This window comes from Coptis chinensis, chromosome 7 (assembly GCF_015680905.1).
Source record: "Coptis chinensis isolate HL-2020 chromosome 7, ASM1568090v1, whole genome shotgun sequence".
NCBI lineage: Eukaryota > Viridiplantae > Streptophyta > Magnoliopsida > Ranunculales > Ranunculaceae > Coptis > Coptis chinensis.
This window is the reverse complement of record NC_141462.1, coordinates 76,839,437-76,854,454: the sequence shown is the minus strand read 5'-3', so window position 1 is coordinate 76,854,454 and position 15,018 is coordinate 76,839,437. Positions and strand designations below refer to the sequence as shown.

The following is a 15,018-nucleotide window of genomic DNA, read 5'->3' as shown; positions in this document are numbered from 1 at the left end:
TACTTGCAGCCATTGATTGATGAGTTAAAGGAGTTGTAGGAGAAAAGAGTTGAGACGTACGATGCCTCTTCAAAATAGAATTTTAAAATGCATGCAGATGTCTTGTGGACTATTAATGACTTCCCAGCATTTGCTAATTTGTCCGGATGGAGCATGATAAGAGCCCAAAACTGTAGTTTTAACCCCTTAACCATCATACTTTTAGACCAATTATGTGAGTAATAATTAAGAGTTAATACTGATTACGTGTTTTATGCATTTCAGGCTTCAAAGTCCATGATATGCATAAATGTGCCACTTTAGCGAGATAAAGGAGCAAAGTTCGGTTGCTAAGGAGTTCCGTGATTAAAGGCCAAGATTCAATAAGACAAAGCCTTTGTAAATCCCGGTCAAAAGCTGAAAAGTCGACGCTGACGAAACAAAGACACAAAGTCGGTGAGAACTTCCGAAGGCCGTATCTTTGGACTCAGACCTCGGAATTGGGCCTACCTTATGTCAAAACGACCGACTCGGAAAGAGCTTTCCAATGGTCTAAGCCTTAACCAAATCAGAGGAGCAGAAGTGGACGAAAAGTCTATTGAAGCCAAATCCAGCTGAAGAGCCCTATTTGGATTGAAAGAATTGGGTTTTGGGCCTGATTCTCTGGCCCAAAACATGGCTCCAAGCCCATGCATGATTTTTGGATCTGAAAGTATAAAAACAAGAGCTTGACTCTTTGTTAATGGTAGATAGTTAGACCTAGATTAGTTAGCCTCCATTAATTAGTTTTAGAACTTAGTTTGAGAATTTCAATTAGTTAATTAATTAGTTTTTCATATCTTGTTTTAAATCTAGTTTCATGTTTAATTAATTACTTTAGAACAAGTAGATTATTAATTTAGTATTTGAATAATTGTTTTATTATTCATTAGATTAATAAAATAGTGTTCTTGGTAATCTAGTTTCATTTTCCATTTACTTATTTAGTTCAATTCTTAGATTAAATTATTTGTCTTTATTAAATTGAATAGATTTTTGAATGAGTAGTTTCCAATTGAGTTTAAATAAGCAAAGTTTCAATCTTTATATCATGTCTTGTTCGAATTTGATTGGGAATGATAGCGTGATGATTCTCGGCTAAACCTCCATTAGAGGGGGTTGAGAAGCCTTGATGAAAGCTTGATTCCGATTATCGTAGAGTCGTCGTAATTTCCTTTCCACTCTAGAAATGATTAGTTCACCATGAGAATGGGTGTAATCGTTCACATGCTAGTTATGAATTGGTAGAAATGCCATGTGTAATTAGGGATTAGGAGTAACCAGATTGTTCTGTGAAGCAGTTCAATTCGGATTACGTCGATTCGTCGTTAGTGGATTAAGTTGAGCTAAGGTGGAATCAATCCCCCTCTAATTCCTTATCATAGAATCAACTTAGTATTCCCATAGTTGTTTAAATAGTCGACTAGTTGCATCTTGTGGGTAGTTGCATCGTAGTCTAGTTATAATTTCGTAAATCTCTTATTAGACTTTAGTTAAGATTATTTATACGTAGAGAACATTACTTTGCGAAAGAACTAGGAGTGGAACGAATCATCTACTCCACTATATCTCAATAGGATTGAGAGTAGAAATCTTTGATAAACTAGGCACATAATTAAGTTTTAGTTTACTTACGTTTTGAGTTTTATTGTTCATTTCGTAGGTAAACTTCATCTTTTTATGTTTATCAGAGCACTAAAAGACAACTTGCCTGTCCCTCTTGCCATGAGAAGACTTGCTCAAAATGGTTGCAAAATGGGAAAAAGTTCTGTTATATGGGAAGTCGTAAATTCATGCCACTTGATTATAGATATTGAAAGAATAAGAGTTCTTTTAATAACAAGAGAGAAATGGGAGTTTCCCTAAGCCCCTTTACTGGAAGTGATGTACTTACTCAATTAGATGGATTCGACCAAATCACATTTGGTAAGGTGAATTGTGATAAGGTTGGACAAAAGAGAAGTCGAGGAGATAATTCTCTTCCACACAATTGGAAGAAGATTAGTGTATTTTTTGATCTCCCATATTGGAAATACCTTCGTTTACTCCATAATCTAGATGTCATGCACATTGAAAAGAACAACGGTGAAAGTTGGCTTGGGACATTGCTGAATTTAGAGAAGAAATCAAAGGATAACCTGAAGTCAAGACAAGATTTGGTGTTAATGGGTATGCGAAAGTCACTTCATCCGATAGCTAAAGAGGGTAACAACTACTATATCCCCCCTGCACCCTTTACCTTGTCCTTGACTGAGAATTGGAAACTTTGTCAATTCATCTTGAAAGGTATTAAAGTTCCCGATAATTTTTCATCAAATATATCGCGTCGTGTTCAGGTGAAAGAATGCAAAATACCTGGCTTAAAAAGCCATGATTGGCATGTTCTAGTACAGCAACTACTTCCAATTGCAATATGTGGAATCTTACCTAAGGAAGTTACATTAGTTCTTGTTGAGCTCTCTAATTTCTACAAGCAGTTGTGTTCAAAAGTATTATGGGTTGCAGAGTTGGAACGTCTTGAGTACTAGATTGCTGTCACACTATGCAAAATGGAAATGATATTTCCTCCATTTTTTGATGTTATGGTGCACTTGCCTAATCATTTAGCTAGTCAAGCTAAGCTCGCTGGACTAGTGTACTATCGATGGATGCACCCAATCAAAAGGTCAGTAAGTAAAGATAATAGTAATGGTTACTTTTGTTTATATTTTGTTAAAATTTGAACTTAAATTTTGTCATCTTTAATATTTAGGGTTATTTAGGCTTTGGTCCTACTATTAATAGTGAAATTAGGCTTTGGTCATAATTTTCAAATTTATTAGGCTTTGGTCCTACTTCTGTTTGTTAACTGAGTCAAAATAGTTTACCTTGGTCAATCTGCTTCAATCTGTTTGTATTTTCAAAATGGTAACATTACCCTTTAGTGTAGGACCAAAGCCTAAATAACCCTAACTTTTTTAGTCTATTAATAGCTAGATGTTATTCAATCTATCTTAAGATTCAAAGAATCTTCATCTTTCTCATTTTATTTTACTGTACAAATCTTGTTCAAAAATCTTCTGACATAATCAATTTAATTGAATTACATAATGTAAATACAAACATAACAACTTAGCAGACTTCAACACCGAATTGTCCCATATTTACATCACACATTTAATCATCAATCAATAGCCCATAATCTACTAGTTGAAATGAAAGAAGGATGGAGGGTAACGAAAAGACAAGTTACTCAGTGAATTTAAATGAATGTTGTTTTGGGCTTGAAAAAACCCAAGGTCCAAGTCGCCCCCCAAGGCCCAAGTATGACCTAACCTAATCTTCATCCTTTTTTTTTTGTGAAATGAATGAATCTTCAACCTTTCTTTGTGAGAGAAATATTTTTCTAAGTGAGAGATTGTGAGAGAACTAAACCAAGAAGAAAAGAGAGTGAACATTCTTTGTGAGTGTGAGTGATACATTCTAAGTGAGCGTTGAGTGCTCCTCTTTGTAATCTTGTATCTAGTGCATCTAATCTATCAAAGGCTTGCCGTGTGGACGTAGGCAAATTGCCGAACCATGTAAAACTTGGTCTTGTGTGAGTATGTTTTTATCTTCTCTATTTAGTTTATATGCTTGTGTTGATATTGTGTTGATTGGGTGTTGCTTGAGAGTTGTTGAATAGTCTTGTTGGTAGTTTGTTGTTAATTAATCACTTTCGCGTTAGTTGCAACAAAATGATTACAAGTTATTGGAAGAGGCTGGATACGGTGATAGTGTTGCTACTGTTTTCAGAGCGATCTATCTCCCTTCTAATCAACTTGTTGCTGTCAAGTGCTCGGACCTTAAACGATGCCACACCAATCTGGTCTCTTTTTACTCTCTCCCATTTATTACTGAATTTTTAATATCAAACGATGTCAATCAAGTGCTTGTTTGATTTGATCATTGACTTATTAGGGTTTTAAGATGGGTTATTTAGGCTTTGGTCCTACTATTAATAGCGAAATTAGGCTTTGGTCCTACTTTTCAAATTTACCCTCCTTATTCACCAACTCCTCGAGATGCGCACAACAACAAATTGACGGTCTGATTTTTTAGTTCTCTTTAACCAAACCCTATATCGACACATGGCGAACTGAAAATGTCAACATTAAAACACGTGACATGGACAAGGAGGGGTATTCTTGCCATTTTGAAATAACAAGCAGCTTGACCAAGGTCAACAATATTGACTCACAATCAAGGAAAAAAGTAGGACCAAAGCCTAATAAATTTAAAAAGTAGGACCAAAGCCTAATTTTGCTATTAATAGTAAGACCAAAGCCTAAATAACCATAATATTGATTCAGGTACTTGTACACCTTGAAGAAGTATGTTCGTAATAAGAATAGACCAGAGAGATCCATTGCCGAAGGGTATCTTATTGATGAATGCTTGACTTTTGCTCAAGATACTTAGATGATGGGATGGAGACTAAGTTCAACCGAACGAGGAGGAATGAAGAGTTCCGAGTTGTTGGATTGGATGGACAATTTTTCATTTTTTCAGGATACAGTCGTGCTTTAGGGAAGGAAACATTTAGGACTCTAACAGACGATGAGTGGGAACAAGCTCGTTTGTATGTGCTAATCAATTATGAGGAAGTGGTACCATTTGTTGAGTAAGTCCACTTTATTGAAATTGCACCTTAGTTAAAAGAAATATTATATATAAACCTATGTCATAAATGCAATAATGTTTTGTACAGGAAGCACAAACAAGTGATTAGGGATGAGCTTGGGCGGTGGGCAAGTGCTAGGAATGTGGACCGTATTCATAATGAACGGTTTGGTAAATGGTCTGAAAATCATGTAAGTGTTAATTGTATGCAGTTAGATTATGTATATAAGTTTATGTACTATATTTAATTTTTTCCAAAGTAGTTTTGTAGATAACATCTCAATTATTCTCTATTCTTGCAATTTGGATTCTACTAATTGTTTTCTAGTTCTTTCAATGGTATGGCAGATATGATTTCACAGTTTAGTACCATGCCTCAAGAAGGATTCTACTTGTTTTATTTATATTTATGTTTGTTTTTTCTTATTTAGGGATGTTTGTTCTACTTGGAATTTAGCTGTAGGTTCCTAGAGCATTGGTAATTAGTCTGTCCAACACAAAGAACAAGGAAAAAATAGGAAGATGCTAGTAAACCCCCCTCCCCTGCCCTTTTGTTAGGATTTAGAGGATTACAGCCTCATTTCGCCGACTGTTCTAGCTCAATCCATCTCTCCTAGTCTTGCACCACCTGTCACAAGTAGTGGAAAGCCACAAGTAGCAGGTAGTGGCAATTGTTTATTCACTCAGTTGAAAAAGCCATTTCTTAGTTAATGGAGGAAGGGACAGAAGCAACTGGGACCCTTGTGCCCCAGATTGCACTGCCTGCCTTCCCAAACCCAAGCCTGAAGCCCAAACCCAAGCCTGAACTTAACAAGAAGGTCACTCATTGTGGTGACTTAAGGTATCGTGTCCCAGACCTGAACTTGCTGGCTAGTTTCTTTCCTAATGCCCTCCTTTAGCGACATGTCTTTCCTTTTTATTTTTATTTTAATTGGAGCTACTTGCTACTTATTGCTTATATTTACTGAAGTTCAGCATTCTTTTAATTCAAAGTCAAATGTGCATAGGTATTAGACTAATCAAATGTTGTTATGTGTATGTTAATTTTTTTTTTTTCCTCCTTATCTGAATAGGTCAAGCAAATGAAAAAGGATGGGGAGTTGGCCAGCGAGCAACTTCAGAGTTTAGCATATGGTCCTAGTCTATTTGCTTCTTGTTTCAAGGTAAAGCAAGTAGTGGGGAAGGAGGCAGAAGCAGTGAAGAAGAAAGCGGCAACCGGTGAAGGAGAAGGCAACAATTGGTGCGACAGCTGGTGAAAAATATTTGGGTGTTCTATTTCTTTTTATTATTTGAGATTCAATTTTCACCAAAATAAACTAGGGAAACAGCCCGTGGGAATGCTAATATCTATTTCTGCTTTTTTTTTAAACTAAAATAACTATTTAATGTTTTAAATAGCCTTTTTGCCACCATCGACGCCAAACACTTACTTAAAACCACGCATAAAACTTGTTCGCTATGAAATGTGTGACTTAAAGCCACAAACACATTGACACGGTTGCAAAAAATGCACCTTTTGCTACGAAAGGATAACACGAGGCAAAAAGGTACTTCTTGCCACATATTTGGTTTGTCGTGGCAACAAGTAAGATATAGCCACCAAACCCCTAGTCACAGCAAAATGTCCGAGGCTAAAAGTCACTTTTTTGGTAGTGCCGGTTCTCAAAAGTTTTAGTGTCTTCGGAGTCTTAAGGTGTTTCAGTTTTAGTTGTTTTGGCTTCCGTTTCGGAGTTTGTGGCTCTTGTTGTGAAGGAAAGATAAGGCATATTATGTTGTTGTGGTTTTATATATTGATGATGATGAAGAAGAAGAGGATGAATGAAATGGGATAGAGAGCTGAATGGAAGAAGAGGATGCAATCATGATTGCCCAATTCAATTCTTGTTTTCAGTTCTTTCTAGTTCTATATTCTTTTTATGGTAACTAACCTTCTAGTTCTATACTTAGATTAAGTGATAACTAACAATTTTTTTTTAGAAAGTTGAGGGTACGTCAGGGTGTACCTTGCCCCCCCCCCCCCCCCTAGCTCTGCCACTGGTTGCATATAATTGGGTTCCAATAGACGCTACATTTCTTAGCACATGCATTTGGTCTCATGATCTTTTGTATAAGGATTAATGACATATTACACAATCCGTGGGGGTTTCATTAGCATGGAATCTTTTCGATCAAGTTATATTGTTTCATTTGGTTCAAATGTATGTTAGCTTAGAAGAGTTTTCCAGCAAGTGATATTTTTAATTGTATGATCAGGTCTGTGTTTTTCAAGCAAGAGTTTTTGTAAAGTGAGTTTAGTAAAATACAAATAAAACCCCAATAAAGTACCCGGAAGTTCCTATTGGCCAATTATTATTATTATTATTATTATTATTATTATTATTATTATTTTTTGGCTAGGTAAGCATAATATATTATAAGAATAAAGAATTACAAGGTTTGTATCTATTCACTAGAGCTCCCTCTAGTGCAACAAATCAGTCTATTCGAAATGAAAGTACACCGCATTTGGGTTCTCCCATTTATGCAAATATGGGGGGATGCCCTCATACATTAATACCTCATTCATTTCTAAAGATGCACCTATTTTGGCCACAGGATCTACGGCAAAATTAGCCTCTCACCAAGTGTGAGAGAAAAGAAGTTGTGTAAACATCCTCTCGCATCCCCTCCATCTATTTTGCTTTTGCCATGGGATGTTATCTGATGTGAATGCTTTGATGGCAGCTTGCGAGTCAGACTCAATCTATAAGTGTCTCCAGTTCCTCTCGATCGCCAACTCCATACTGTCCAGCATAGCCGAGCATTCTGCAAAGTAACTATCACTTATCCCAAGGCCTTTACTATATACCAGTTTGAAAGCTCCTTCTACATCTCTGAATGTAGTTCCCCACCCTGCTCGACCCGGGTTTCCCAAACTAGAGCCATCGGTATTTGCTTTCATCATATGGGGGAGAGGGGCTAACCATTTACAAGGCTTTATTTGTGGCGTACACTCAAGTTTACAATTGATTCCCCATGAAATGAGAAACCTTTTGTCTGGAACTGAATCCCTCAAGAAGCCTTTCGACATATGAGTTGCACATTTAATCTGCGAAAAGGCATACCCTTTACAAAACCTCAAGTTAACCTTGGCTTCTTCAAAGTAAATCATGTTCCTGTGTAGCCATAGACTAACCACTCCACCACAAACAACTGACTCCCAAATGTGTTGCATAAATGAGCTTCTACTTCTAGCCATTTTGATAGTTTGATTTAGAGAATTAAAATTGTTACTTACCTGAAATTTTTCTGCCATCCAGATCCACCATTGTTGAGCAATTGGGCACTCCCATATTAGATGTTACGACTTTCACATGCATCTAAACATACACAACACCTCGTCACATACGAAATACCAATTCTCTGCATTTTCTCTCCAGTAGCTGCACAATTGTGCATTAGTTTCCATAAATTAGCTACTATTTTTAGGTGAATATGTTTACTCCAAAGTGTTTTGTGCCATGCTATCTTGTTTCTCTTGGATCGAATCTCCACGTGTGAAGGGGTGGACCCAGCATTTCAACTCTCTCTAGGCTAAACAACGATAGCTAGAGTCTTAAACAAACAAAATAATAGACACATTCCAAAGAAACAACTGAAACACCATAATTCATAAGTAGCCAAATATATATACTAATTCATGAAAATATCTGGTCAAGTTCGACTACAAATCTATTTAAAAAGCAAAACTACTTAAACGGTATTTTACGGTTCTTGCGGGCGTCAAAATCATCTATTACCAAATCCATATCAATATCATTAGCAAAATCTCTTTCAATGTAGATGACCATTGAATCTGCAAGAAACTCATCCTCCATCTTGTTTCAAAGTTGTGTTTTGATAAGTTTCACGGCTGAGAATGCCCTTTATGTATTTGCTGCAGATATGGGAAGAGTAAGTACAAGACGAACCAATCTATCAATCAAGTGGTAGGACTTTGACTTTCCAGTTTCAACTAATCTTCTACACAGCTCAGACATCGTGGACATATTATAGAAAACCGAATTACGACAAACATCAATCTTATAATGCTGCAGCTGAGTTCTCAATATAAGTAACTCTTGATTATTGAAATCTTGAAAGTAAAATCTTTTAGCAAGACTGCAAATATCATCAATCCTAAATGATTTGAAAACATCTTTAGGGGTCAAAGCAAAGCTAAGAGTAAAAAGCTCTATTGTTTCCTTGGTGAATCTACTTTTCAATTCCATTAACTGAAAATCTATGACACTGTTATATATATCAACGCGATACTGATGCTCAAACGTTATGCAATCATGTTGCTGACAAGAACGACCCATGCCCATCGTAATGCGTGCATCCATATAAGGCATATAAATATTATTCTTCTTGCAAAATAACTCAACTTCACAAAAAAAAAAAAAACCAACCATCATCACTCAGGTTTTAAAGGAGTACTTTTGTGGTGGAGGCTAGATGCATAACGTTAATAATGTCTTGATCGAGATTAATCTTGCATAGCTTTGCAAAGTATGTCAGTGATTCCCATAGTCTTATGTAGCAAATATAACATGAAAACAAACTCAAATGATCTAAGTGCAATAAGAGCACCCTTAGCTTCCCCCCGGTTAGAATTAGTTGATCCGTGTTTTGTGTTGTTCTCAAGAACACGAGAAAGTGCACTAAATGAAAGTATCAAACTCTTTACAGATTGAAAATGGGAGCTCCAACGAGTAGACCCAGCTCTCTGCAATGTCATAATTTGATTCTCCCCCCCTTCTTGTCTCCAGTTCACCATAATCAATCAATTTTTGAATTTCTTCGACTTGAACAACTAGTAACTCAGCTTGGCACTTATGAGAAGCCTTAAAATAATTGACAATTGTGCCCAACTTCAAAAAGAACAACCAAATATCTAATATATTTTTAGCAGCTGCAACCAATGCTAATTGTAATCGATGAGTGAAACAATGCACATAATACGCACTAAAGTACTCCGTATGAAATAAAGCTTGTAATCCATTCCAAGCACCCCGCATGTTGCTAGCACTATCATACCTTTGACCCTTCATATCATCAACAAAGAGATTGTTCCGAACAAGAATATTACATATTTCATTCTTGAGGGTTTGTAAACAAGTGTCATCAACGCAGACAACATCTAAAAATCGTTCACGTACAAAACCATCATAGTCGACAAATCTTAATACAAGAGCTATTTGTTCTTTATTTGAAACATCTTGTGATTCATCAACAAGAATACAAAACTTAGCATCTCCAACTTCCTTGCGAATCTTACCCCTCACATGATCACTAATAATATTCAAAAGCTCTTTTTGAATATTCGGAGAAGTATATGTGGCTTTTTCAGAAGCATTATCTAAAACACGATCAATATCAGGATCCAATTCAGCTAAGAACTCAATAAATTCAAGAAAATTTCCATGATTACTTGACTTGATTGATTCATCATGTCCTCTAAGTGCACAACCTTGTAATACAAGCCATCAGAGAGTTCGTAAAATAGTTTTCAACATAAACCTATTCTTCACTACCTCTTATTTGTATTGGGTATTTAAAAGATTACCAATATATCGAGATGAATTCACTAGATCCTCACAAGCAGCTACAGTAGACATATGAGCAGAACAAGGGCCTCCAACATGTTGCAAAAATGCACATTTAACTCCACAATACACTCTCTTCCAACTTTGAAATCCATTAACTACAAAATTAGAACGTCTAGAACTAAAGACAAAGCAAGGAAAATAGAAAATACTATCTTTTTCTTCAGAATATTCTAGCCAAGGAAATTCATCAAACCCATGACTATTAAAATACCGGTTTTGTTTTCCATCAATGGTGGGCGGATATTCGCCGAGTCTAGAATGAAGTGGCCCCAATGTGACATAAGCTCGTCGGATCTCGTCACGCTGATTAATAAGATATTCACTTATTTGACGGCATAACCCCAGATCACGTACTAAAGAACTAGTAACACCGGTTTTGCTAGATTCAATCCCTTGAGAGTTGGGACAAACTTGTTTAATGGGTTCAATCCCTTGAGGATTGGGACGAAGTTGTTCAATGGGCTCAACTCTTTGGAGCTTTGAATGGCCTTGATCATCCTTTTCAATAGTTCTAGCAACATTGGATGTCTCGGTTTCTTTTGGTTTAAAGAATGAATCTATCTTTTGCACTCCTTTTGGCATTTTAGACGTCTGAAACATTAAAATAAAAAAGTAAAAAAAACTCACACATTTATCTATACACTCACACACTTCGATTCTAACAAGCCCCAAAATTCAAATCCAAAGAAGAAAAACAGTACATCTCGACACGACGACACATTAACACATAACATACAAAATTTTACAACTAGCGAACCATATCAACATTTCAATTTTCAAACAACAATTTTCACATATCTAAAACCTACATTCCACCAAATCAAGCAATGAAATTTTAAAAAAATAACCAAAACCATTTCTTTCCACAGTTTCACAAATCCACAATAAACAAACTAGCTTACACTAAAAAACTCACCTCTTAATACTTTATGTTTCTTCCTCAGTTAACTGACCACCAAACAAGTAAACAACACTTTACTAATCTTATCAGATGGCTGCAAATAATCAAAACCAATAACCAATTAACCATCAACATTTCATATTTTAAAAAATAATAAAATGAATAAAAACTAAATAAAAACTAACATATATAATATATTACTTGAGGAGAACGAATAGTCGAGTTGTAAAAGAAGTGAAGAACGTGGATTAGAATTAGACAATTAGAATTGCTAGTTGCCTAGTTAAAGGAGGAATGAAGAATCAAGACTTCATGTCTTCTGTCTTCAAGACTCAGGAGATTGAAGAGATATCGTCTGTATTTCGATTGCAAGTTTATTGTCTGTATTTCCATTTATTTTGTTTTAAAACTTTTGGGCAATGATCAACTCCCAAATGTGTGTTTTATTACTCTTATATTATTGCATTACAGCCCTTCTTACGTTTAATGAAAAGACAACTCATAATTTTTATTATCTTTTTCAGGTTACAGAGAAATTCATACCACTTATCATAAAAGTTGTGTCTTAGCACCAATTTTTTTGCATACAAGTAGGATATTTTATTAATAATAGAATATAAAGAATAAAACTCTGACAAGATGGGATTACAACAGACTCTAAGAATCAAATATGTAGTAAGTCCGGTGAGGACATTCTAAGGACTTAATGAAAGGAGGTCTATTGGGACTCCAAGAGAAAACTCTTTCACTTAAAGTCGATCCATGTTTTGCTACCGCATCCACACCAAAGTTTGCTTCTCTGAGTGTATGTGAAATTTTCCATAAATAAGCTTTGAAGCTCTATACCATCTTGCTTTCAGCCACTATGAAACTTCGCCTCCTTTGAATGCAAGAACTACGGCCATTGAGTCACTCTCAATCCAGAGTTTGTGTCAGCCTTTGTCCACAGCAGTTTCAGCAACCAAAACCACTACCAAGCTTTATGCCTCATAGTTTGTTGTAACTCTTAGGCCTTGTACTAAGACACCCAGAATTTCCACCTTGGTGTTTCTAAAGATAATTCTCGTACCCCCATTTCCTGGGTTTCCTAAAGCCGAACCATCTGTGTTGGCTTTAACTACCCCAAGATTAGGTGGAAGCCATGACACTTCTCTGATTTTGTTGGATGGCCTCACTCTTCTTTTAATGTTCAACTGGTTTAGCAGCTGAAAATCTATGGTAAAGTTACTCATTGTTCCAGTTAACAGAAGACTAGCTATGCTTACCCCTTTAAGAGCTTCACATCTTATTCTCAGAGGATTTATCTTCGCATCTTCGAGGAAAACACTGTTTCGAGCTTTCCATAGTTGAACCATGAGGTGGATAGACGCAACATTCTAAATCTCCCTTCTAATTTGGCTGTGTCCACTTCCTTCTTCCATGACCGATTTTAAGTTGAAGCTTGTGGGCTTGACTCTAAAATAGTTTGAAGCCCATTGCCACAACGTCCTGGACACCTCACACTCCTATAGTATATGATTTATGCTTTCTGACTCCTTGCTACTGAGCCTGCATCGAGAAGCAAGGTGAATGCCCTTCTTTTGCACTTTGTCATCTGTTGGTACCATGCGGTGAATCAATTTCCAAGCAAGTCCAGCTTGTCTAGGATGGATGTGCCTTGCCCACACCCACTTATGCCAACTTATCTTAGTTTTTTTTTTCTAATCACCTTCAATGGATGCCAACTTGTCTAGGATGGATGCGTCTTAGCACCAAAAATAGCCTTAATCATGCTTATTATGAATACCATAATTTGTTATAAAAAAAAGTGCTGAAAAAGTCAAAGTCAAAGGTCAAAGCCCTCAACTCATAAGACTAGAGATGGAGGTCTTTATCACTAATTATGGTATTCTCCAAAACCCACCTTGATCAAGAAGAAATCAAAAAGCAAAAGCATAAAGTAAAGTGTGAGGTGTCTCAAAGGTAATGGAGAAGGGCAAATCAGTAAAAGACATAAAATAGGGGTATATAAACTAAAAGTTAGGGAGAGAGAAGACATTCATTGCATTTAGGGTCCAAACTATTTGGTTTGTAGGAGTAGAGAATGCACTTAGACTTAATATAGTGTCATATAGGATTTAATTTCTAGTCTTTTACATTTTTAAGTCATTTTACTTTATTGTTCTTCATTTTAATCTTGCTATTTTGCTTTGTTATTCAATCAATCAATCTTCTTTTTGTTGTTGATATTTCAATCATTCCTTTCAATGTTTGTGTCATTTTAATCTTCAAAACAACTTAAGTTTTCAATGTTCTTCATAAACTAAAAACTACATAAGTTTTAAACTAAGAGTCTACCTTCCTTTCTTCAACTCCCAACATTCAAACTCTAAACAATCTAGGATGAACCACATCAAATTTTTTGAGATACTCCAAACTAGTCTACTTTAGGCAACTGCCAACTGGACTGGGCTTTATAATTTAGATACAAACTAATTTTTTTTTTACCCAAATGGACCCCAGACTAAAGCCTAGTGTAGCTCTCTCCTGGGTCTGCCCCTACACGTGTGCGGAAGTAACAGTGAAGTCACCATGTTTTCCAGGGCACTACACTCTCTGATCTGGCATCATGGTTACATGATTGAGGAAAACATCCATTAGTATATTATGAGTTTGTAAAAGCTGAATAAAGTTTGTAGGAAAACTCTAATATTGTCCCTCATGAATTAGGTGGTTCACAGTAGCAGAACATCCTGTTAGAAAAATGGATTTGTACAAATCCATTGAGATATGAGTAAATAATTTGTCTCCCAAGTTACCCCACTTGAGATGAAATGGGTTTCACTTGAAACAATACGTAAAGAGAAAAAAAAACCTTTTCGAAAAGGTGCACTAGTTCGAAACAGTGCATTATGCTAAAAAGGTGCGACCTTTCAAAATGTACATTGGTTAGAAATAGTACATTATGTCAAAAATGTGCGACCTTTCGAAATAGGCACTGGTCCGAAATAGTGCTTTATGCCAAAATAGTGCGTCCTTTCGAAACATGTGACTTTTCGAAGAGGTGCCTACCTTTTTCAAAGAGCCACTGTGCTATTTCGAAAAAGGCACCTCTCACTTATAAATAGTAGATGGATTTGGAGGGAAAGACACACCAGATCGCACATTTATGATCTTTCTCTTCTCCCACTGTTTTTAGTTAAATACTATGTTGTGTTCGTTGATTCTATAGAATTGAAGTGCTAGCTTTCTATAGAAGGAAATACGTTCTATCTTGGGAGACAGTTTCCCATCAACCTTCAGGCACCATGAGGGGGGAAATATGTCTTAAGGACATAGTGTTTCTACACTAGGCTCGAATTTAACAAAGAAGTACAAGACACTTACAAGACAAAATGTTTGTACTGTTTGGTGATTGGTAAAGAGTAAGTACATTTAAGTTGTATATTCTTAACACATCCATTGATAGAAAATTTGGGTAGATTTAGAACCTGTGGAATAGACTAACTCCCCATTTAGCAGTCTCTCCATAGATCAATACTCTTACCATCTCCCACAATCCACTGTGGTAGTTTTTGGTAAATCTCCTCCATAGCTTGTTTCACCCCTGTCCATATGGAAGAAAAGTTATAGTATTCTATGTCTCTGCCTGCTTTGGTGAAGTGTTTAGCTCTTATGAATTCTGCGAAGGCATCTGTACCATTCAAAACTTGCCATGCAAGCTTCATATTCATGCTCTTGTTGATCTCCTTCAGTCTCTTCACTCCCAGCCCTCCCTCATCAGTTGGCTTACATACCTTATCCCAGCTTACTGTAATTACCTTTGTTTTGCACAGATCACCAGTCCAT

At 36.2% G+C, this 15,018-nt stretch overlaps 3 protein-coding genes across 3 annotated transcripts; all 3 read right to left on the bottom strand.

The window, feature by feature from the left end:
• Positions 1-7,402: 7,402 nt before the first annotated feature.
• LOC147489000 (uncharacterized) lies at positions 7,403-7,897 on the bottom strand. Its single transcript, XM_086574542.1, has one exon. It carries the CDS (start codon positions 7,895-7,897, stop codon positions 7,403-7,405), a length of 495 nt encoding a protein of 164 aa, XP_086430668.1.
• Positions 7,898-8,564: 667 nt separating this feature from the next.
• LOC147488999 (uncharacterized) lies at positions 8,565-9,005 on the bottom strand. The gene has a single exon (XM_086574541.1). The coding sequence runs from the start codon at positions 9,003-9,005 to the stop codon at positions 8,565-8,567; it is 441 nt and encodes a 146-aa protein (XP_086430667.1).
• A 336-nt stretch (positions 9,006-9,341) lies between these two features.
• Positions 9,342-10,871, bottom strand: LOC147488998 (uncharacterized). The gene is made up of 2 exons (XM_086574540.1): positions 10,247-10,871; positions 9,342-10,150 (listed from the first exon to the last, which is right to left on the bottom strand). The coding sequence occupies exons 1-2, from the start codon at positions 10,869-10,871 to the stop codon at positions 9,342-9,344; spliced, it is 1,434 nt and encodes a 477-aa protein (XP_086430666.1).
• Between the last annotated feature and the right edge of the window lie 4,147 nt (positions 10,872-15,018).